Below are 26680 nucleotides of genomic sequence, written 5' to 3'. Positions count from 1 at the left end.
AAGTCAATTTAGGAATACGATATACCAGATAAAAGATAACCCAAATTCGTTGAAATCCCTCGTAATATTTCCAACGACTCCAGATTACCTTCGTTATACAAATGTGAACAAATTGTAAGACAAACTAATATATGATCATAATAAAAAACAACAAATAGTAAGTTTGAATTTTTTGCAATTTTTTGTCATGGATTTATTAGGACAGTTCAACTATGTATCAACCGGCCAACGAATTTGCATTCATCGACAATTTCTCATTAATGTCCAAGATAAAAACATTGAAGGGCAACCATCATATGTTTTCTCCAAATGGCAACTGGGCTACCAGACGCCAACTGTGATAAATTCAGCCCTTCAGTAAAACTATGTATTCAGTAAACATTCTGTCCAATCCATGACGCTTCTTTTGGCAATATCTGAAAATATACAACAAACAGCAGAAAAAATATTCTAAAGGGAGGGATAGGGTGGGTTTTTGTGTTCCTTCAGAGTTCAAATCACGCAATAAACAAATTACGAAAAGCATGCAATTTTATACCAAATAAAAGCGGGAAAACCGCTTATGAAAAATGTAGGTTAACAAAAGACGCTTAAGTCCGTCAAAATTAAAGAAAAGTTAACTCTAGTTTAGCAGACGATACTCTCAATTTATTAAATTGATTTAATGCTGAATGATTAAATCTTATTATTAAATATTCGAAAGAAACCAACAGAAGTCAATTTAGGAATACGATATACCAGATAAAAGATAACCCAAATTCGTTGAAATCCCTCGTAATATTTCCAACGACTCCAGATTACCTTCGTTATACAAATGTGAACAAATTGTAAGACAAACTAATATATGATCATAATAAAAAACAACAAATAGTAAGTTTGAATTTTTGGCAATTTTTTGTCATGGATTTATTAGGACAGTTCAACTATGTATCAACCGGCCAACGAATTTGCATTCATCGACAATTTCTCATTAATGTCCAAGATAAAAACATTGAAGGGCAACCATCATATGTTTTCTCCAAATGGCAACTGGGCTACCAGACGCCAACTGTGATAAATTCAGCCAAATGCTTGCAAACTCCGTTTGTGAGCATCGCCAAACAAAATTTATCAATCCATGACAAAAAATTCACACTTAAACAAATTCTTAAATTACATAGGTTTTTAAATTCAACCATATCAATTGAACGTAGTAGATCAACCATACTTACAACAGTTCAACGTAGTACATGTTTATGAACTATACTATACCACAGTTCAACGTAGTATATCAACCATACTATACAACAGTTCAACGTAGTATATCAACCATACTATACAACAGTTCAACGTAGTATATCAACCATACTATACAACAGTTCAACGTAGTATATCAAGCATACTATACAACAGTTCAACGTAGTATATCAACCATACTATACAACATTTCAACGTAGTATATCAACCATACTATACAACAGTTCAACGTAGTATATCAACCATACTATACAACAGTTCAACGTAGTATATCAACCATACTATACAACAGTTCAACGTAGTATATCAACCATACTATACAACAGTTCAACGTAGTATATCAACCATACTATACAACAGTTCAAGGTAGTATAACAACCATACTATACAACAATACAAATATAAGCAACGTGTACAACTCAACATTTATTCACTTGACCGGAGTCCTATGTTCAAACCAATTTGAAACTGAACTCTTATAAAGGATTTCCCATTAATATGGTATAAAAGCGGACCATTATTTCCAGGTCTTATTTGTAAAAAAAGTTATCAAATTACGTAAATGTAGAGGACAAATCTCATTTGTTTATTTTTATAAACAAACTTTTAAAGTGATGGATCTCCCTTTTTATCAGTTCAGAAAAAAAAACATAGTAATAAAAAGCTGACTTTACATGATCAATATATATATCTCGCCTATGTTCAACATGTGATGGAGTGGCAAGTTCACTCGCACGTAAAAATGCAGCACATACGAAGTTACATGCTGTTTGAAGCTTATAATTATTAATTTCAAATTGCAACAATAGCCAAATTACCACAATGAAATTCAATTAAATGCATAAAAAGATGACTAAAGCATAGGTATTATTTTTAAATAAGTGATGTCAACTAATAAAACTTTGTCCCAATTATATGGCTATTTTGAAAATGATCATGACCCATTTAAATAAACTGCACAACCCAAGAAAAAACCACCTGCACTGTCAGCATACAAATGTAATTCAGCATTAGAAAAGAGTTCATTTACATTATATGTAAATTATCTTTTGTTAAAACTTCCTTTTGGGTTTTGTCTATTAGCAGAGTTGTTTAGGAAAGGTGCAATGTCATTCCTATTATACCTAGATGGATCAGTATCAATTTCATTGTCCATAAATCGACGACATCTCAAGGAAGAGTGATCTAAACCACATTTGAGACATGCATGTCTGTATTGGCAATTGCGTTTATTGCAAAAACCTTTAAAATTAAAATCGTAGCATTTATTACTAACATCAGCGTGTTGTTGTTTTGGAGTACTGGCAGTTAAAATACGTAACCACAAAAAACCATCTATGGATGACCATTTCTTTGTATGATCCCTTGATATCACCAGCCCAGTAGCCAGTACTTCGGTACTGGCATGAAAATACGGATTTTTTTGTGTAATTAAAATTTGCTGTTACAAAATATTAAAAATTATTATAAATTAAGGAATGTATCTCCCTCGTGCAAAGCTCTGATTCCTTTCACGAATTTGGCTATACTTTTTGGACCTTTTGGATTTTAGCTCTTCATCTTTTATATAAGCTTTGGATTTCAAATATTTTGGCCACGAGCATCACTGAAGAGACATGTATTGTCGAAATGCGCATCTGGTGCAACAAAATTGGTACCGTTGATTTTATTGATACCCTTAAACGGAATTGTTGGTCATAAGAATAGCATTTTTCAAAAGAATGATCAGCTGCTGCACCCCTTATTATGGACATATACGAAAAAAGTTCACTTGCCTTTCCAGGATACCTTTCGATAAGGACCTGGGCATAGGCAATAAATGAATCAGTCCAATCTTCAACAGAACTAACAGTATGGGTTTTTTTTTAACTTTGTTTTGAATAACTAGCATACCCTCATTGATGCCAATTGTGTTTTCATTATTTGTTTGGCTGTTAAAATTCTTACGGTGCATAAGAGACAAATCAATGTAATCAAAATTCCAAATTTTGTCCTTAAGTTTTTGGCTTATAAATATGTCAACTTCATTAAAGCCAGGTAACAGTAGAGGTTCATCATAAACTTCATTTACCTCACCTAATGCAGCTAATTGCGGCTCATTCACTCGAATGTCAACAGGTCGCATGGCAACTAATTCGGGTTCATCAACCCGCAGTCTTCTTTCTATATATGCTTCTTGCTCTACATCAGCTGGCGGACGCCTTCCCACATTTCTCACAACTGGTTGTGGCTGTTGTACTTCCCTGGGAGCCCTCCTAACCGGAAGCTCCGGACCTCTAACCTGGTCCTGTCGGCGACGTCTACCTCTACCTCTTGGCATTATTATAACTATTATAATCATAAATACAGATTAGATACATACATCAAGTCTTTAAAGTCCAGATCATATTTAAACATGTATGAATTTAACATATGATAAATTACTCAAAATTAAATAAATTGAAATACCAAAATGTTTACACTGCGTAGTCCTAACTGAACTTTTGGTACATTTTTATGCATCAAAACAAATGAAGTTGATTATAAAAACATAACTCAAAACAGCTACGATGTGTGCTTTCTTAACAAAATAAACATCGTTTTAAAAACGTTTGATAGCTTCTATTATCAAGCTTAACTTAATTAAACTATGTTTCCGCAAATTAAACACACATGTATTATAAATCATGTAACGTTTAATAAAATTAAACTTTTCCGGTCATGTTAATGATAACACGGCATACACAACATACATTGTAATTACCTGTTCAAAGTGTATCGCTAATACGTTTAAAACAAAATATATCACCTGTAGTAAAGCATTTAATTTTAATGCTAGTCAATGAAATATAAGTGTGCACACTATAACATAACTATTATTATTAAAATAAAGTTTGTTCCGTGTAATATGCTATTCAAGTGAGAGAAATTTTGAATTAATGAATCGAACTATTTGCAAGAAATAACTTTCATTTAAAATCAAATAATTTCTTTTACAAATTACAGAAATAAAAATAATTCGGAAAATACAATTGCAGTAACTAATCTAACTATCAATAAAACATTATGTACTTATCTTATGTCCGAATCAACCTGTCCTTTTTGTGTTCCTTCAGAGTTCAAATCACGCAATAAACAAATCACGAAAAGCATGCAATTTTATACCAAATAAAAGCGGGAAAACCGCTTATGAAAAATGTAGGTTAACAAAAGACGCTTAAGTCCGTCGAAATTAAAGAAAAGTTAACTCTAGTTTAGCAGACGATACTCTCAATTTATTAAATTGATTTAATGCTGAATGATTAAATCTTACTACTAGTACCCTGTAAAGCATTATGATTCTGACGGGATCCAAAGAAAACAGTATGTGTTCCTATGGGAACCAGATTAAACTTGTTTGGTGGAATGGTTCCAGTGAAGTTGTGTCCAGTGATTGGAGTGTAGGTGCCACAGTCTGGAATCTGACAACAGGAATCTGTTGGGTCTGGTTTTAATGTACAAATTGATGGCAAGCTGGAGTAAGCTTTACATCTGTCAATATACAAACATAACATGGTCTTCATAAAGATGTCAGAAAGTTATTAAGAGAGTAAGCTTTTCATCTGTCAATATACAAACATAACATGGTCTTCATAAAGATGTCAGAAAATTATTAAGAGAGTAAGCTTTACGTCGGTCAATATACAAACATAACGTGGTCTTCATAAAGATGTCAGAAATTTATTAAGAGAGTAGGCTTTACATCTGTCCAAATACAAACATAACATGGTCTACTTAAAGATGTCAGAAAGTTATTAAGAGAGTAAGCTTTACATCTGTCAATATACAAACATAACATGGTCTTCATAAAGATGTCAAAAAGTTATTTAGAGAGTAAGTTTTACATCTGTCAATATACAAACATAACATGGTCCTCATAAAGATGTCAGAAAGTTATTAAGAGAGTAAGCTTTTCATCTGTCAATATACAAACATAACATGGTCTACATAAAGATGTCAGAAAGTTATTAAGAGAGTAAGCTTTACGTCTGTCAATATACAAACATAACATGGTCTTCATAAAGATGTCAGAAAGTTATTTAGAGAGTCAGCTTTACATCTGTCAATATACAAACATAACATGGTCTACATAAAGATGTCAGAAAGTTATTAAGAGAGTAAGCTTTACGTCTGTCAATATACAAACATAACATGGTCTTCCTAAAGATGTCAGAAAGTTATTAAGAGAGTAAGCTTTACATCTGTCAATATACAAACAAAACATGGTCCTCATAAAGATATCAGAAAGTTATTAAGAGAGTAAGCTTTACGTCGGTCAATATACAAACATAACATGGTCTTCATAAAGATGTCAGAAAGTTATTTAGAGAGTCAGCTTTACATCTGTCAATATACAAACATAACATGGTCTTCATAAAGATGTCAGAAAATTATTAAGAGAGTAAGCTTTACGTCGGTCAATATACAAACATAACGTGGTCTTCATAAAGATGTCAGAAATTTATTAAGAGAGTAAGCTTTACATCTTTCAATATACAAACATAACATGGTCCTCATAAAGATATCAGAAAGTTATTAAGAGAGTAAGCTTTACATCTGTCAATATACAAACATAACATGGTCTTCATAAAGATGTCAGAAAGTTATTAAGAGAGTAAGCTTTACGTCGGTCAATATACAAACATAACATGGTCTTCATAAAGATGTCAGAAAGTTATTAAGAGAGTAAGCTTTACGTCTGTCAATATACAAACATAACATGGTCTTCATAAAGATGTCAGAAAGTTATTTAGAGAGTCAGCTTTACATCTGTCAATATACAAACATAACATGGTATTCATAAAGATATCAGAAAGTTATTAAGAGAGTAAGCTTTACGTGTGTCAATATACAAGCATAACATGGTCTTCATAAAGATGTCAGAAAGTTATTAAGAGAGTAAGCTTTACATTTGTCAATATACAAACATAACATGGTCTACGTAAAGATGTCAGAAAGTTATTAAGAGAGTAAGCTTTACATCTGTCTATATACACACATAACATGGTCTTCATAAAGATGTCAGAAAGTTATTAAGAGAGTAAGCTTTACACCTGTCAATATACAAACATAACATGGTCTACATAAAGATGTCAGAAAGTTATTAAGAGAGTAAGCTTTACACCTGTCAATATACAAACATAACATGGTCTTCATAAAGATGTCAGAAAGTTATTAAGAGAGTAAGCTTTACATTTGTCAATATACAAACATAACATGGTCTTCATAAAGATGTCAGAAAGTTATTAAGAGAGTAAGCTTTACATCTGTCTATATACAAACATAACATGGTCTTCATAAAGATGTCAGAAAGTAATTAAGAGAGTAAGCTTTACATCTGTCTATATACAAACATAACATGGTCTTCATAAAGATGTCAGAAAGTTATTAAGAGAGTAAGCTTTACATCTGTCTATATACAAACATAACATGGTCTTCATAAAGATGTCAGAAAGTTATTAAGAGAGTAAGCTTTACATTTGTCAATATACAAACATAACATGGTCTTCATAAAGATGTCAGAAAGTTATTAAGAGAGTAAGCTTTACATCTGTCAATATACAAACATAACATGGTCTTCATAAAGATGTCAGAAAAATTATTAAGAGAGTAAGATTTACATCTGTCAATATACAAACATAACATTGTCTACATAAAGATGTCAGAAAGTTATTGTTCAACATGTCAACGACTTAATATAAATGATATCGAACTTTACATCTGTCAATATACAAACATAACATGGTCCTCATAAAGATGTCAGAAAACTATTGCTCAAGGTCAACGACTTAATATAGATGATGTGGAACGTCCAATTCTAGAATACCTTCACAGTAAGGTGATCGAATGTATCATGTATTCTCTGTATTAACTTACAAAAACTTAGGAAACTTTGAAAGCTATCAAATGCATACCTCAATGTGGGACTAAATATATATGTTTCCATTTGTTTTGTTTTTGATAAAACAATTATTTAAGAATTGAATGCTTCTTTTTGTAAATTTATTGTGGTGTAAAAGCGTTGACCGAAGTACATTTTGTATGAAGCGCGAAGCGCTTCATTCTAAAAATGTACGCACGGTCAACGCTTTTACAACCATATACAGTTACAAAAAGAAGCATTCAATACTTATAATTACATTGTTAGCTAGGATCATGAAAACACGATTTTTATCAAGTTTTATTTAATTCACCTGTGCATTTTATTTGTTGATGGGGTTCGTGATGTTTTTGATGGGGTTCGTGTTGTTTATTCTTTAGTTTTTGATGGGGTTCGTGTTGTTTATTCTTTAGTTTTCTATGTTGTGTCATGTGTACTATTGTTTTTCTGTTTGTCTTTTTTATTTTTAGCCATGGCGTTGTCAGTTTGTTTTAGATTTATGAGTTTGACTGTCCCTTTGGTATCTTTCGTCCCTCTTTTATTGTGGGACCTCGTGTCTTCATGAATGATAAATTTTATTGTCTAATGCAATAACTTACGGAATAACGTGTGATGTGCATGCACTAGTAACCCGAATTTAACTTGAACGGACAAAACGTGTTAACGCTATTTAAATGAGATTGATCGTTATTTGATAAAGATTGACAAAAATTAAAAATTATATTTAATTCATATCAATTCATATCAATTCATTTTAACGCCAGTCAAATAGATTTCTCTGCGGTGAATCAATTGAAATCAAGTTGCTGGTTAGTTGCGTTAAACTAATAGGCCACGCCCCCGTTAAAATATTTCAAACATGCATTAATTCGTTTTAAACATGGATGAGACCCGAGCTTTTTACAGGTAAATCACCCAAGCAAAACGACCTCGATGTGTCTATCGTTTTTTGTTTCAAACTTTAAATGCGTATAGTCTTATTAAAGTCACACGTTCACAATTTAAAACGTTGAAACGAATGAATAATACACGTATCATGTTCATATGTAAGGAATTAAAATAAAAACATTAAAATATATATGCACACGCGGTTTAAAAATGCAAAACTTGTGAATCTGTTGAAAAAAAAATAGTTAAATATATAACATGATGGTTTTCTATATTGTACTCGTATTCAAATGTAGACACGGAAAACTATGTACACAAAAATTATTTATTGTGTACATAATTTAAATCGATGTATTTCATATTTTCGGCATTGACTGTAAAAAGTGCTTAAGTCCTTTATGAGTAAAATACAGAATTAAAAATAACTCTACCTTTTTTTATATTTCTTTATTTTAGAGATAAGCTTCTGGCCAAGTGTCACTGATTCTGTTGCAAATCATTTACTTCAATAACCAATCAATTGTATTCTGAAAGAAGTTGATTTGTTTTCTGTACGAATACATTAAAAATATTTCTCACTGAACGTTATGTTTGCAATCGATGTTCAAATACAAATCTACAGTATCTATATGAAAGAGACTTAATAATATATTTTTTTTATTATTATTTTACACATGCATATTTGAAGGATCGAAATAATCAGTTCTACAAATGGGTGTTATTTTTAAAGACTTGAAATTTTACAATTATCAAGTGAATCCCTGAAATTTTTATCGACGCACCAAACTTTCATCGTGCATAGCTCATTTTCCGATTTAACGATCTTCTTACTTGTTCATTACATTCTAAAATTAAAATCCTTCACAAATTGCAAAAACTTGTATTCTCCGGCTAGACTGCGCAAAAGATAAATCTTGCTTTGTTTGTGTATACACAATGTTTTGAAGGCCGATATCCAGTTTCGCTAAAAAAGAATTAATTTGCACCACAAGTTAATTACGCGAATTCTTTTTTTGCATAACTTTATCATAAAAACTGCAACATTCATTAGCGCCAATAAAACAATCATTTAATTGCGCAAATATTATAGACTTCTTTTCAAATGTTTCTTCTTAGTGCACTGAGGAGGTCCTTTTAGGTATTTTCATGTAGGTACAGAAATCGCAAACTGAAAGGGCCTCCTTAGTGCACTTAGACTGACAAAAAAAGTGCACTATGGACCTGATGGAAAGATAGAATTGACACAAAAAAAACATACCATACGGAAGAAGTACATAATTTTGAATTTTAGTAATTATAAAGTTATTCAACAGTTGAAGTAGGTATTCTAATGTTACATGTACGTGTAAATAGGTTAATAGTTTCGAGATAAATATGACACAATAATAAAATTGAGAATGGAAATGGGGAATGTGTCAAGTTTCATTTACTGGCGCAATTCATATAATAAAAAAAAGAGATGAGCGCGATTCAAAACTTTACAATATGACAAGTTACACCTAACCGTTTTGACAAATCAGTAAATTCTTCGCCCGGGGATATACACCTGCCAGTAATCTACCTTCAGTAACTTTAAAATACCCAGCCGTGTCATTTCCGTATATTGTACATGTAGATAGCAAGTGTGATACATGTATATACACCAGAAATACCCATTCAAGTGATTTTTAATTTCAGAAGAACTCCATATCGGGTACATACACATAAAATTACAATAATATGAAAAAATGTATTAATAAGTTCAAATGTTGTTTTGGTAAATGCACCTAGGTATGTATTTGTAAACTTATGTTAATTCGTTATTTCATGTCTCTTTCTTTTTTTTTTGCTTCAATTAATTTTTTGTATCTTATAGACTTATTCGTAAATCGAAAAAACTCACAAATCTAAATAGAATCATATGGCAATGAACATGTTGAAGGATTTCTCTAACTCAAAACTAGTTATACATGTACATGTAGATGCCTCTGAAATTATATTTTTCTCGTTGGGTTGCTTGTTCATTAATTGACGTTTACGATATATTCTAATGTTCAGTATATGTGAAAACCGCTCATTTATCAATTTTACAAGAAATATTATAATACTTGTAAGTCATGAACATTGAAGTTTAACTTTCTATCATTTTTTCGTATACGCACAAACATACAATAAAATGAAACACTTTAAATCGGTTTAAATTATGCAATGCATTTTGAAAATATAGTTTTGAAAAACCGGATATTTTTGATTCATACTTTTTCTATCCCTTTTCTTAAAAATTAGGACACGTGTCACTGGTTAATATAGAATACAATTAACGGTACCAATTTTCTTGCACTAGATGCGCATTTCGAAAATACATGTCTCTTCAGTGATGCTCGAGGCCAAAATATATGAAATCAAAAGCAAATTTAATATAAAAGACGAAGAGCTATAATCCAAAAGGTCCAAAAGTATAGCCAAATTCGTGAAAGGAATACTAGTGAACCATGAATAATCCCAAACAACAAATGTGTGATTCAATTTGGTTTGTCACACTTGCTTATATTATCAATATTATGTATTGTTTTCGGCTGAGACGACTACATGTATAAAATTTATAGTAGCCTCAGTTTTCGGCAATATTGAAACAAATTGAATATCCTTTGAATTGCTTCTTAAGTTATTTTAATATATATACTGAGCCAAAAAAGTTTAGCAACAAAATTGTTTTATTACAAAATCATAAAATTTAAACATATAATTTTAATAACACAAAAATGGAATTATGATATGTCAGAAGCAACATGAATGTTTATCACTCACATTAATTAGGATTTTCTTTGTATGGAGCGCGGGAGGGTCAAAATGCTTAAATGAGTATAGTGTTTCTCAAAATCAATTTCTCAGCCATGCCCTTAGTGCACCAATGAAGGATTGACAGGAACACCAGCAACTTCCCTTAGTCAATGCAGTCCTTTTTTAGCCGAAAAAAACTTGTCACGTGTTGACGTAAAGCGAAGGAAGCGCTCCTCCCTTGACGATAGTTTTTTTCTTGTCTACGAGATATCGACCTATCCTATGCAGTTGTAATTTGTCGATATCTGTTTGTTAGTCTCTGAACTGTTGCCTAGTGCACATTAAATCGAGCCATGATGTCAACAACCCTCATTCCGGCATCAACCGTTTCAAGACCTTTCTGACTGTCATTTTCGGGGTGGCCTGGTTGACGCCCCAAGCAAATTTTTCAACGGTGTTTGTGTTTTTCTTACCAATGGTGTGTTTCTGAACGTTAGTGAAAAAGAATGTTTTAATATCGTTTTAAAATTACAGGTGCAGAAGGTAAAACATCATTGACACGTGCAAAGCTGAAATGGCGCGAAATCAATCAGCAGGAAAAATGTACGACTGTTACAGGTAAAACTAAGGATTATATCAATGAAATATTTTTTTCAAAAAACAACAAAAAAAAAATTATAAAAAAAAAGTGTTGCTAAACCTTTTTGGCTCAGTATATATACGGAAAAACAAGGTGGATATTTAATCATCGGCTCTCGTGAAGTTTTCTTGTAGGTTAAAAGAAGGGGACAGTATACCTCTAAGTAATAAAACTTTAAGATTTGTATTCTTTAAATTGTATAACGTCTTAGTCTGGCTTTCTCTTCAATTTTTAGATTATATTCAGAATCACGTTTTTATGCCAGATCTTTTATCATTTGTTAAATCAAAGACATGTAGTAGATGTATTTTTTTTTAGACCAAAAAAACTATCATACGGTATTCCACATGTACGGTGAATTAAATTATTGACAAGCATACCACATCTTCTTATATTCATTCGTTATTTGATGAAGATCTTCAACAAGCCTTAAAGGGATAATTCGCGATTTTTCACTTTAAATAAATGATTTTGAAAATGAACTTATTGATAACTATACACTTTTTAATTCTAAATAATTATGTTTATCCAGAGACATATAATTGTATTATATGTCTCTGGAACAAGCATGTGCATACAATAATGCATGTATGTATACGCATGAGGTTCTCGCTACATTAAAGACCCGTAATTTAGTACTTCCTCTTTTGTCTGCTCTATAGTCGGGTTTTTGTCTCTTTTACACATTCCTCATTTTTGTAATATACGACGGTATATTGTTCCTGTATCAAATACCATGTACATGTACATATATGAGGCTATGAAAGTAAGTTTACAGAAATAAAGATGATAGTGGAATAAGCACTTTAAATTACAGAATAAAGAGATGAAAATATAAAGAATAGATTAAATGATTCATGATTGCTTAACGCCCAGTTACAAATATTACACTCTACCCCTCCATCTGTTTGTCCATCCTATTTAAAATGATTCTTATAGGAGGGTCTGAGTTGGGGGGGGGGGCTGTTTTTCTGTAAACATTTAATTTTCACCCCTTTTTTTCTAATCTTCAAAAAATAAGTCTATTCTTTAAAAGTAATTTTTTACGCATTATTCTCTAATTTTTTACGCATTATTCTCTAATTTTTCCCCAGTTTTCTTTAATCTTTAAAAAAAAAAGTAAAAATCATTCTTTTAAATGAATGAGAACGGTGATTTCCAAACAACAGCAAGGCTTTCATTTGTTACTCAACAATGACGTGTTGGTGTGTATTGTTCTGCATGATTTAAGTGCTAGTTCTATGAAGTAACAAGTCCAAGTTTTCATCAGTTCTTTCCAGTGATTTTGACTACACATTAGAAGATGCCAATGAGACAACTCTTCGAAGAGACCAAATGACACAGAAATTAACAACTATAGGTCACTGTACGGCATGCAACAATGAGCTAAAGCCAACCGCATAGTCAGATATAAACAGGGGCGGATTCAGGCTTTTTGAAAGAGGGGCTGTAGTTTTGTAACGAGGGGAGCGAGGCGAAATTTTTTTTTGCCCCTTTTTAGGACTTAAAACATAAAATAAGTGAAATATGCACTTTTTAAACGGTTCCTGTCGTGGGGCATGCATATTTTGTAGTTGCTGGTAAGGTGTAAGGGTTGGACATTTTAGATGCTGCATCTCCCTATTAATTCACGAAGTCTAGTCTGATTAATCATTTTTAAAAAAAAGTCCAAGCAAAAGGGGAGGTGTACGCCCTCTACGCCCCCTCTGGATCCGCCACTGAATTTAAAGCCCGAGTAGTAGTATCGGAAACCAGTTCATATTGACTGAATCCTATAGTCTGTTACCACGAAACCAAAAAAGGTTTACCAAGTTTGTTTTCACTTTTATCATATTTTTACAATGATAACTTTGATAATTTTCTTTAAATTTTAAGAAGAGAAAATTCTGTTACCAGATAATGTTTAGCATTTTCTTTTATTAATCATTCAATAAAATTCAGGTATCTTTTAGCGTTTTCTTTTATTGATCATTCAATGTTCATTATATTTTTAGACCACACATTTCTCTAATCTTTATTTTTTATGCCCATTATTCTCTAATCTTCATTTTTCAAGGGCATTATTCTCTAATCATTGAACCCCATCCAAACCCTCTTTTTTTATTATGTTGTACATGTACTGTTATACCACTGATCGAGACTAGGGTGAGGATACTAGGGAGCCCGCTAACAATTTTAACCTCGCCACATTATTTATGTATGCGCCTGTCCCAAGTCAGGAGCCTGCAATTCAGTAGTTGTCGTTTGTTTATGTTTTACATATTTATTTTTCATTCATTTTTTTTTTGTTATATAAATAAGGCGGTTCGTTTTCTTGTTTGAATTGTTTTACATTGTCATATCAGGGCCTTTTATAGCTGACCATGCGGTATGGGCATTACTCATTGTTGAAGGCCGTACGGTGAGCTATATTTGTTAATGTCTCTGTCATTTTGGTCTCTTGTGGACTGTTGTCTAATTGGAAATCATACCACATCTTCTTTTTTATATTCCTGTCCTTTTAAAATGCCCATTATAGACATATAATAATACATTAGGCTTAACATTTCAATTTATAAATATCAAATAGCGAAAAATTTATATATTTATTCAATAACGACAATGTTGCTGCAATAGATGCCAAAAACATCAACAATATTTTATTGAAAAGAAACGGCATTTTATTTCACTTGTTCTTAAATAAAAAGATGTTTCATTTCATTTGTTATATACGGACACTGTAAATTTTGAATGTAAATGAGTAAAAATTTGTTTATATTTATATATTGTGTCTTATACGCGTCTCATTTATCTTTTTAAAGATTGATGCACACAATGCAAATGTTTAAATGTTTTGTTTAGTTCTGTGATTCTCATTTTATGTTTGTTTGTGGTGAGACTTTAAAAAATAATAATAATGATAAAATATTGAATCTAAAAATATTCAGAAACTATTAACTTTTCTTAAATTTATACTTGAGTCAGAAAATTAAAACCAGCAGTGTCAAACATGTTTAACACTCAGCGGGCATTCGATATCATTGACATACTATATAGCACTAATCGCAATATGTATACATGTACACATATTTTGGGCATCTTATCAGTAATCTCTCTATTGAAGATGTTGAAATATATGTATTATAATTATTCGCTTATTAGGTAAATTCATATTCTACAAAGATATTTTCAATCATTTTAGTTTTGATAAATACCATTACAAATAACTTATTTTGTCTAGTAACCTGTGTGAGGATATTAGATTGATAAAATTCAATAAACAATTTAAGGTTGTCGGGTAAATGTGGATTACGGATTAAGATGTTAGATGTCAAACTTGAATTAACAAACTAAGGTGAATTTAACCCGAATATGTAGTTTCTCTTCAACAGTGTTTTAATTCCAATTTCCTTATTTTCATTTAAACTAAATTAATTAGAATGAAAGAAAGATTCGAAACTAAAGATAGTCACAATTAAAAATATGTATTTTGAAAAAAAGACAAAAACCGCCAGATCATATCTGATTTAAATCCAGGGTCCGTATATGCATCTTCTGACTTCAGACTCAGACTTCTCTTGAACTGAATCTTAATGTGTGTATTGTTATGCGTTTACTTTTCTACATTGGCTAGAGGTATAGGGGGAGGTTGAGATCATAAACATGTTTGCGCCTGTTCCAAGTCAGGAGTCTCTGGCCTTTGTTAGTCTTGTATTATTTTAATTTTGGTTTCTTGTGTACAATTTGGAAATTAGTATGGCGTTCATTATCACTGGACTATATATATATAGTATATATTTGTTAAGGGGCCAACTGAAGGACGCCTCCGGGTGCGGGAATTTCTCGCTACATTGAAGACCTGTTGGTGACCTTCTGCTCAGTGTTGGTTTTTTTCTTTGGTCGGGTTGTTGTCTCTTTGACACATTCCTCATTTTCCATTCTCAATTTTACAATGGTACGTAAATTAAGATTTTATTCGAAAAGACGGATTTTTTACATGTTCTACATGTACCAAAAAAATGTACAACTATTGAATATTGTAAATGTTTAATGATGATACATGTCCAGATCTAGATCGAACTGCTTTGCTTCTTCGAAAGTACGAATATAGAAAAATCACAGATTTATATTACAACTAGAAAGTCCTCAAACAGTTGCAGAAATCATCAGAATTTGTTTATTGTAAGTTATTTTGTACATGTATAACTATAATGCGAACCCGAAGTTGTGAAATCGCAACTAAGCGTACTTTGGAAAAGCGACGGTTCTATGAAAACCTATTGTCAAGTTCAAGTTCTGTTTCGACATCATTGTAATATATGTCACTGAACGTTAAATTCAATCCTTTATTTCGTCTTCGTCTTCGTCAAATAGTGCTGTTGGTTTCTTTTTATTATTATTACATACTAGTCATACATGAATACACCACAAGTTATTCCTATGTAATCTCATTTAGATATATAGTAGTTTAAACATATTTTATTGTTCTAAACAAATGGATTAGAAATTTAGTGCATGCAAAGTAAATTTTAAAGATGACAATGATTGCAGTATCTGTGTGAATCTACTTCTCAGTCAGGCTTCATAAAGATATTACAGAATATTCAAGATTTACAACTTTTCGTGAATATGATTGCCAATGGAATAAACCATGCAGCAGATTTCAAAATAACCATATTAATTTGTGTCTGAATTATAACAACTGAAACTGTAATTCTGCTGTAGTGCACCTTTAGAACTTGTATTTCAGATAATTTGACCACGTGACAAGAAATTATACAATAAACATTGGTCACGCACGATAGGTTCTGATGTAAGACACGTACCGTTACAATACCCAGTTTACACGCATCAGCGCACACAGGTTTCTCGAATGGGGCAGTTGATTGGAGGAAAGTTACCAAAAACCACGCCTACCTTTACCTATTATCCAATCAAACGCCTTTGACATAAAAATAAATAATAGATGAGTTATATTACAGAGATTTTGAAAAAAGTTGAGACTCTAAATTCTAACTTGAAATTATAAATTTATGCTCGTAATGCATTTTCGCAATTTACAATAAATGTTATACATACTTTCACCTATCTAGTGAGGAAAAAATAGAAATTAAAAAAAAATTGCAATTTACAACTATTTCGAATTATAGTGCACAGCAAGGACGTATATTTGTTTTCCGTCCTTGTGCACAGTTTGTGATAAATGGGTGTCAAAATGTATTAAACAGAAACCCAAAGACCAGTTTCAAGAAGAATTCTTTGCTTTTATGCAGAATCGCATAAAACATAATGCTGTCATATTTTCAAAAAGAATTATCAATTAGAAAACTCCTTTTTACATTTCTAAATTCATATATTACGCAGATATAGATGTGGTAGTTGCCGATTGAGTCCAGAAGGTTTCAGGATTTACACAGAGAAGACAGAATATGTCGTCTCTGTGACACAAACAACATTGATGATGAGTACCATTACATTATGAATTGTAGAACATATAAACTATAGAAAAAGAAGGAAATGTTTAAGGAACTACTGTTAGTCAAACCCTTATATCTTTAAAGCTGATCAACAGTTAAACTTATCAAATATTGTAATATTAGAAAAACTATGTAAAAGTTATAAATGTGAAAGTCAGTCCTCCAAGCTAATTTAATTGTATCGTTTACACATGCATGTACTAATTTTACCTTATAGTTATGTGTATGTATGTTCTTGACAACTAATAATTGAAGTTTTATGAGAAATAAAGTATTCGTATTCCTTTAAACATGTAAACCATAAATTGCAGTATACGAAGACAGCCTACGGGTAAAGTACAAGTGAATATATCACAAAAAGATTATATTTAATCCTCATCCGTACGCGTCCGTGTAAATGCCGAAAACTCTGGATTTTCTTTGAAAATTACCTGAGAGGTTATAAAAGATCTAGAAAAGACCAAAAATGAATTGAAATAAAAGATTTTTGTGTAGACGAGTTACAACATTGCATAAGCATGATTAGGAAATTTAAACAAAAAAAGTTCGTGCTCATCTTTGTAGTGGCGAAAAACACGCATATCGAGTTACGTAGACGAAAAAGAATAATTACATTCATAATAATTATGATGTAAATTCACGAAATTAAAAGGTTATAATTAGAAAACAATCAAAAACACGATTCGTCATTCCCCATGTATAATTATAAATTAAAACAAAATTATAATTTTAATTCTGAAATTCAAAAGGCATGTTTCTGATACGTGACAGTTCAGCGAACACTATTACATGAAATGCACGATGATATTGACCGAAAACAAAGGTGAAAGATTCAAATTGTAAAATCATTCGCTGAACGGTAGAATTTCTATCAATCATTCAACGATATAAAAAGACTTTTGAGTGTAAAAGTATGATAGAAATACTTTTAATCTATTGAAATGCCTGTTATATTGTTCCAGTCATTGGTTACTAGTGCATGATTGTCAGTCCATTTCGATATTTCATAGCACTTTTACAAATTCTGAAAAAAAAAAAAAAAAAAAAAACTAATATTCCCATGGGAAAAATATATCTTCCCATGAGAAGAAAATTGTCCCGCAAAGTGTTCAACTCCCACAAAAGGGAATCTAACCAACTAAGAAATGCATAATCATCTGTAGATTGATTTTTATATATGAAACGATGTGTATTGATTTTACTTGGTTCAATGTTCAGTGGCAAGTATTTTATATATGCGCAGGTCCTGAGACAGATAATCAAATTATCAGATTGCGGGATGACGGACAGGAAGACTCCAAACGTAACAGTGTGAACTAGCTGTCAGAAACTTAAGTACTCTCAGATTCTTTCATCGTTGAAGACCCTCTAGCGACTATAAAGATGAACAGGAATACAAACGCTGACCATTGATAATTTGTATTTTTGTTAAGCTCTGACTTTGTGTTCGATTAGGTCCCGTGTATGTTTACCCCATATTCCTTTATTTTCTATAAAGGCGTCTGTCTTGACAGTAAGTTGACACCACTTAATCATGTTAATACTAGTTAAACCCCTAAATGTAAGACACCAGATGGAAATACTCAAAAAGGACAGCCAGTTTGGTTCTCTTTAATGTTAGAGTTCAAATCTTCATGAAGAAACGACTATATGTTTTCTGTATTCAGCATAGAATAATATCTTCTAAACTATATTTTTTCGCACAATGTCTGGATATTGGTGGACATGCATTATTGCGAAACCAGACATTTACAAATGAAAATTAACACTTAGACTATAGACATTTAGTAGGGAAGTAAATGAACAAAAGACAAGTAATTCAGAAACATAAAATTGAGAATGGAAATAGGGAATGCATGGATCACGCAAAATTAAGCATGGGCAACATCGGAGTAATGGGAGTTTGCTTCTTGCAAGACATTCGCCGTGAAAACAATTTGATATGAAGACAAGCCTTTGTACTGTGACTTTGTTTTAAAATTTCAAACATGAGGCTGTTACGGCCCTGGTCAATGATTTTAAGCAATACATAGTTTCCTTTCATTTTGTTGTTGGCTTTCTGAAATAAATGTTAACATATTATAGACTATCATGATCCTTTTTTTTTCAATTTCAGTTAAACACTATGTCTGATTTGCTTTTTCAGAAACTTTAGCATGTTTAAATGTCTTTTTCTTTTTCTTCATCTTTTTGAAACCCTAGTTTTGTATTACCACTGACCAGTTCAGTAAAAAAAACAGCTGCTTCATGTTTGTATAAATGTGTTTGTAACCTTTCTAACATGCTATTATTTTCCGTTATTTTTTATTCCGCGTCTATAGATAGTCTTGATCGGAGAGTCAAGATTTATTTTGTCTGTTGGTTGCTTGGCTAGCGTAAGCTAATCGATTTACCTCACATTTTGAAGTTGGATGGAGATTGTTTTTAAATAAATGCCGTACCTTTGTACTTTGGTTTCCTGTCGGTTTTTTCTCAATTTTAAATTGGGAAGTTTTATCATTTGTTTTGCATGATTATTAATTTTGACTTGCAAATGAACAATTAATAAATCTAGTCCCATGTGTGCTAGCGAAATGTCTTTAGTGTAATCTCGGAGTGTAATTTTTATTTCAACTTTTACGTTTGCTTCAGCACAACCTAAAACACGAAAACTTTCATTTTCTTGTAAGAATGAGATTCGTTACTTCAAACAAAAATCGCTTTTATCTTTTTTTTTTTATTTTGCAGTAAAAGACCGGTTTCTTAAAAAAAACTTTCATACAATCGACTAAACGAAGTATAAGCTTCGGGAAGGTCAAGGATTATAACATATTTTTCGTAATTTTGCAAAAATCGAAAATTTACGGTAATTAATGGTCGAATTGAAGCTTAATACCTACCAAAAAATCTCAATGAGCGAAAAGACTTTCATTTTAGTCATCTCTGGTGTATTTATGATGGCTTGGTTTGAAGCGAGAACAGACGAACTATGCTTACTAGTGTTTCATAAAAAAACATGAGGATATGGTTTGTCCTTTATGAATCTATATTGCAAATTTGACTCATATAAGGATAATGTTTGTCTCATAGAAAAATCGGTAGTTTTAACCGATAATTTATTTTTCGATTTTTATCGGATATAGTAGTTATTTGGAAAAATACAAACCGTATAATTAATTATTAAAGTTTCGTATGCATCATAAATCAACCGGCTCCGGCAACTTTTGACTTGTTCTAATATCAATAGTAATGATTTTCAGCGGAGAAAAAGATAGATATTTTAGTCGTGGTTGAAAGAATCGTAAAAGTGTTATTTTTCTAAATTCTGTTTGTTTAATCGGACAAAGTAGAGTCTTAATTTGATTTTTTTTTGCCGAACAGGACTCTATATTGTGTATTGAATTGAAAGTTTGCAAACGTTCCGACCAATGAAATTCATTTTAATATGTAACGCGAACTTCAACGAGAGCAGCTAGATGAAATATTTTATCTATACTACAATCAGTTTTAACTTAGAAATTTCCGCTCAAATATATAGGAAATAAAATTATATGAAAACAACAATGCAGAATGTTTCTTTTCCATTTTTTTTTAACAATGTTTATGTTCATTTCAATTTGGTAAGTAGACTTATATTTAATGGCCAAAACGTAAATATATGTTTTCTTTTAAAACATTAAAAAACGTGAGAGTATGCCGATAAATAGCCAGTCTAGGTCGTTAAACTTAAATCAACTTACCCATCGTTATCGCAGACTAAAATTTATCTCATATATATATTTTCATTTATTACAAGTACGTCAGGGTGCATGACAGCACAATAATCTTTTTACAGAATCGTAAGAACAATATTTTTGTTTGATATTTGCTTCTCTTCCACAATTAACGCCCGATTTGGCCAGTGACCGGTATTACAATTTAACACAGTTTTAAAAGTTCAGTGGGATGCTACTTCATTTATAATTTTGGGTATGACTTTCTGTTTATCATATTCAACATACGTCAACATTGTCTTCATCAATTTTATTATTCAATTCATCAAAACCTTGTTTTTCATTACAAGCTTTTCCGGATATCAATATACGGCAAGAGAATGAATATTTGTTGCTTACCGAAAATATAAGATACATCGATTTAAATTATGTACACAATAAATAATTGCAGTGTAGTTTCCATGTCTAAATTTGATTTACGAGTACAATATAGTAAACATAAAAAGAGAAAAGAGAAACGGTAAATATACAGGAATACATAAAGTTTCGTAAATAGTTGCAAAGGACCACTTGTTACTTACATGCCATGAGGTTTCATAGCATTCAGTAATTTTTGAAACGCACATATATATGTGCGATAAAGATCTAGTGCATTTGAGCAAATTAAATTTATGTTATCCATCTAACTATTTTATTTTCAACAGATTCCCTAGTTTGACATTTTTAAACCACGCGTGCATATATATTTTAATGTTTTTATTTAAATGCCTTATATATGAAAATGTCACGTGTATTATACGTTCGTTTAATTAAATTGTGGAGCATGTGAATTAATAAGACTACGCATTTAAAGTTTGAAACAAAAAACGATAGATACATCGAGGTCGTTTTGCTTGGGTGATTTACCTGTAAAAAGCTCGGGTCTCATCCATGTTTAAAACGAATTAATGGATGTTTGAAATAGTTTAACGGGGGCGTGGCCTATAAGTTTAACGCAACTAACCAGCAACTTGATTTCAATTGATTCACCGCAGAGAAATCTATTTGACTGGCGTTAAAATGAATTGATATGAATTGATATGAATTAAATATAATTTTTAATTTTTGTCAATCTTTATCAATAAACGATCAATCTCATTTAAATAGCGTTAACACGTTTTTGTCCGTTCAAGTTAAATTCGGGTTACTAGTGGCAGTTAGCCAATCAGAATAACGTATTATAATGAAACATACATCTAATGTAATTATAAAAGAACAAGTTTTAAAAGGAATGAAAGACGCATTCAATACAACAGTCTGACAAAACGCAAAAATTCAGTAATTGGATTATATGTGATTTTAGCTTGAACAGCATATATATGAATAATTGCTGCTTACGAATTTACCTTGTTACAGTTATAAAGTTGGTGGGTGGATCGTTAAAGTCACAGGTAAAATAGCATGACAGTTTACATGCTTTATAGTTGAACAAATACTGTAAATATCTTTGCATTAACAGGTATCAGCACATTTGATTTTCCTTCTGGTACCGTTGTGAAAATTAATGTGAGGATTTTTAAAGTCACAGGTAAAATCAAATGAAAGTTTACCTTTTAATACAATTAAAGATAGCAGTTGACATGAAGAACTTTAAATTTAAATTGTTGCACAGTTATTCTCATGATTGATTCAGCTGTACAGTTATGGAGATAGGTTTGATGACTTTAAGATTCACACGTTTCATCGTATATTATACATTTTGCCTTTTTTCTTGCTGTACAGTTATAGAAGTTGGTAATATAATCTTTACATTCACATGTATAACCAAATGGTAATTTACTTTGTTGTACAGTTATAGAAGTTGGTAATATAATCTTTACATTCACATGTATAATCACATTATACTTTACCTTGCTGAACAGTTATACAGGTAATTCCAAAAAAGTGTGGCGGACGCATTGAAAGTATTAAACGTGTTGTTTTCATTTTTTCTTATAGAAGTTGGTATAGGTATCTTCACATTCACATGTATAATCACAAGCATCGTAACAGTGAGAACAATTAGAGTGCTGTTAACCATCAATGTAGACACATACATCTGTAATAGTTATATAATAAGGCACATAACTTATGTCTCTTCAGTAAGTAATAGACATACAAAAACTATAGTATTTCTGTGGAGGTATAAAATGAAGAAGGCATTTTGAATTTTTCAGTTCTTTATTTTATAGGTAATCATACACTTTCAGTCAAAGAAAGGCTGACAAAAAAACAATCGAAAACAAAAACAAACAACACAGTCTATAAAACAATTCACAAAAAAAATGTTTGTGATATCAGATGCTGATCTGGATAAACATCGGTCACCTGCTCTGTATTGCTTATGAGTCGTTAAATAAAAACAACAGTAGTATGCAGCTGTTCGAAACTCACAAATCGATTGAGAGAAAACAAATCCATGTTACAAATTTAAAGTGAGGTTAACACATCAACTATCAGGGGAAAACAACGAAGCAACAGAAACACTAAAGTGCAGTAAAAATAACAAAACCGACAATGCAAAACACACAGACACGAACTATAAAATAACAACTGTCATTTTCCTGACTTGGTACAGGACAATCAAAGAACAAAAATGTTTGGTTGAACCTGGTTAAGCTGCTAGCCAAACCTCTCGCTTGTATGGCAATGTTAAATATAACACTCAACGATAACAACACATGGCAGTACAAATAAATGCAATAAAAATGACAGACAGAGACTTACACAAATTAACATTATAATAGGACATTTCAACATGCTTAAAGTTATCAAAGGTACGAGGCTTATAACTTATTACACAATACGTGCGTTTCGTCTACATACGACCCACTAGTGACACTTAGATTTAATTAGTAAATAAAGCCAAACAAGTACAATGTTGAAGAGCACTGATGACACAAATGTCAAAAAAATGTGCCAAAATACGGCTACAGTTATTTATGGCTTGGATAAGAAAATCCATATTACTTAGAAAAAAATGTACTTTTGCAAACAGTAAATCTATAAAAAATAACTATATAATTGATGTTCATTTAACAATATTCGATAAGAATTACAAATACAACATCATAACTAAATACATTATTGTTGGATAACAAATACCCCTGACACGTCATATGTAATGCGAAATTATACTCATCAAAACAGTCACATTTTGGAACAACTCACGTTTGGTAATTAAAGAAAAGACGACGTAAATGGCAAACAACAATTAAAGACTTGGTAAAAATGTGCTTAGTTAGTTTAGACAGACACATATTGTATGGATCAACCAATTCGTTATGGTGTGCAAAGAATTTACGGAGTGTTATTTCTAATTGTTCCTCCTCATAATTATTCGGAGCAGTTTCTACGTAAGGAGCAAACTCCTGTATATGAATATGAAAAAAAGAAAATGTGGTATGATTGCCAATGAAACAACTCTCCACAGGAGACCAATATGACACAGAAATTAACAACTATAGCTCACCGTACGACCTTCAACAACAGCAAAGCCTATACCGCATAGTCAGTTATAAAAGGCCCCGAAATGACAATGTAAAACAATTCAAACGAGAAAACTAACAAAAACCACTGAATTACAAACTCCTGCCTTGATGTGGCGGGGTTAAACATGTTAGCGGGATCCCAACCCTTCCCCTAACTTTGGACAGTAGTATAACAGTGCAACATAAGAAAGACCTTTACAAATCAGTTGAAAAAAGCTTAACTCATCAGATGGACAAAACAAAACAAGTGGAGGTAGCCGGGTACTTGTACATCCTAACAACAAAAAACCACTAGGTACAGATCTGAGAGTACTCGCAGTTAACTGACAGCTAGTTCAAAGCCACTTACATCTAATAAAACAAGCATGCATCTAAGACTATACAGTTTCTGTATAGTGTGAACATGAACGAGCGATTAGGTGATAAGTTTAATTCGGTGTTGGCAGAATCAACTTAGTGATTACGGGATCATGGTAACGACAATTGAATTAATTGAATGTTATCACTTCTTCTATAAGTTCGGTGTAATCTAGAACTTGATGATTAATAGGAATTCAAACGCCAATGACAAGCCCTTAACAGTCGGATATTACAGAGTAACATATGTTATTCGTGCATGTTTCTATTTAAAAAAAAACTTTTATTTGAGTTGTGCATAATTATTTGAAAGCAAATCTTAGGTTAGCGTACAATCATTTTTAAACATGTTAGATTTAAGAATGATACACAACTTACCTTCTGTTTTAGACGACAGACTGTTTCCTGTAGTTACGAATAATATAATAAGTAATAAAAAGAATCCTTCCAAAGATTAAGCCAATAATGAAACTAGTTATTCAATAGTAGAAGTATATAAAGAGTTCGTGAAGTATACTTCCTGTTATACTTGCTTATTATTCAGAAAGAGAACCATATAAATGATGTCACCGAGATAAGATTTTCGAAGATTGGAACAATGTTAAATCTACTACCAACGTACTGTAAATTACTTTCACAAAGCATTTGAACTTTTCAGTCCGTTGTTTATATTTCCCTAATCCTGGCCTGAAATAATTATAGTGTCCACCTACACAAGTTCAACAGTTCATTTAGTCAGATAAGAAACTGGACAGTGAAAGGTCATACAAAGGGAACTTGAAAATGCGATATATGTTCAGTCATATTCAGCGGTTAACATAAAAGATCTTCCCAAAAGCATGAACTTAAATACATGTATTGACTCTTATTCAGGGTAAGGTCTAATAATTGCATATTAATCAGCGTAAAGTTTCTTTTTATTTATTGATAAAAAAAATACCTCCCTCCTAAACACGCCGGTTTTTAGTTGTTTAAAGGATTAATATTGTTACATAAGTGGATTGATCATGTCCAATGTATAACCCATACAAGTAGAGCTTCAATAAAAACACTTTGCGATACATTGAACGGTTCCTTATCATAATGATTTTGAAATTCTAAAATAAAAACAGTGCTTTCAAGAACAAATATTTGACCTTTACAGGAAGAGATGATGTAAAAATAAAAAATAAAATTGAACGAACCACTGTACTGCACTAAATCAATACGATCATCATTTTCCTAACAACTAGTAAAAATACATGTACTTTAGATGAGTCAACATTACCTATTTCCACTTTCACCCTGAGAAAGTGATATAAGTCATATTTGTGTATGTCACATTCAAGTAGTTGGTCGATTAAAATCAATATTTTCTCATTTGCTTTTTATTTTACTCGTTTTTACTGTTGTGTTGTGTGATAATTACGTACATCAAATACCCTTGTGTTAGTTGATAGAAAATTGTCAAAATAGTTAGGGTGCATTTATCATAAATATATCATTTCATAACTTATATATAAAACTAAGTATATATATTATAGAGGTATACATTATATGTAGCTTCGCAAGTCCTCAACCTAACCTATGAACAAAAACATAGTTTCACATGTATAAAAAACCAATTGTTTCCTTTTCTAAAGCGCTTGGGTTTACTGCGTAACAGACGTATATAGCATCAACATTTGCATATGAACACGAGTTCGCCGCGGAATATGATCAGCATGAACTGGTCCACTTTCTGTACTACCATAATTCAACGCGAAACATGTGGGGGGAGGAACTGGTTTCCCTGGAATCATCACACGTTTTGACGGGGTTCTTGTTACCAAGACATTAGTTTTTCATGATGTGTTTATAAAGATATAAGAAGAAGTGGTATGAATGTCAATGCGACAAATCTCAATCAAAGTTACAATTTGCAACATTATAGGTCAAAGTACGGTAAGGACAGGTGCAAACAAATGCAGCAGGATTAAACATTAAAATAGGTACCAACCTTTATTACTACCCAAAACAATAGTGCTACAACACAACAAAGAAAGATACAATATTAAATATATTTTAAAATTACTTAACTGAATCAAAAGACATATTAACACAAGTGAATTAATCATACACTGAACGAATTTTTTTTATATATGATACAACATAACTACAAAATCATAACAATGAAGGTTAATAAAAAAAAAAGACAACAGTAGCTTACCGATGAAAGATGTTTAAAAAAGTCAATGATAACATTTCACAAATAACCTTGCCGG

At 31.6% G+C, this 26680-nt stretch overlaps 1 protein-coding gene and 1 long non-coding RNA gene across 2 annotated transcripts in view; both read right to left on the bottom strand.

Moving 5' to 3' along the window:
- Window positions 1-26680, bottom strand: part of LOC139522644 (uncharacterized) — a 234360-nt gene that overhangs the window by 177590 nt on the left and 30090 nt on the right. Inside the window, exons 2-4 of the mRNA XM_071316111.1 lie at window positions 24816-24842; window positions 22461-22648; window positions 4538-4746 (exon numbers count right to left, since the gene is read on the bottom strand). Of these exons, the coding sequence (XP_071172212.1) occupies window positions 4538-4746; window positions 22461-22648; window positions 24816-24842 (424 nt within the window). The remainder of the gene's footprint in view (window positions 1-4537; window positions 4747-22460; window positions 22649-24815; window positions 24843-26680) is intronic.
- On the bottom strand, window positions 163-4351 carry LOC139522743 (uncharacterized). The gene is made up of 2 exons (XR_011664484.1): window positions 3308-4351; window positions 163-416 (listed from the first exon to the last, which is right to left on the bottom strand). It is a non-coding gene; the product is annotated as an uncharacterized lncRNA (long non-coding RNA).

The sequence above is a fragment of the Mytilus edulis genome, chromosome 5, assembly GCF_963676685.1.
Source record: "Mytilus edulis chromosome 5, xbMytEdul2.2, whole genome shotgun sequence".
NCBI classification, from domain to species: Eukaryota; Metazoa; Mollusca; class Bivalvia; order Mytilida; family Mytilidae; genus Mytilus; species Mytilus edulis.
This window is presented reverse-complemented; position numbering and strand designations above follow the sequence as displayed.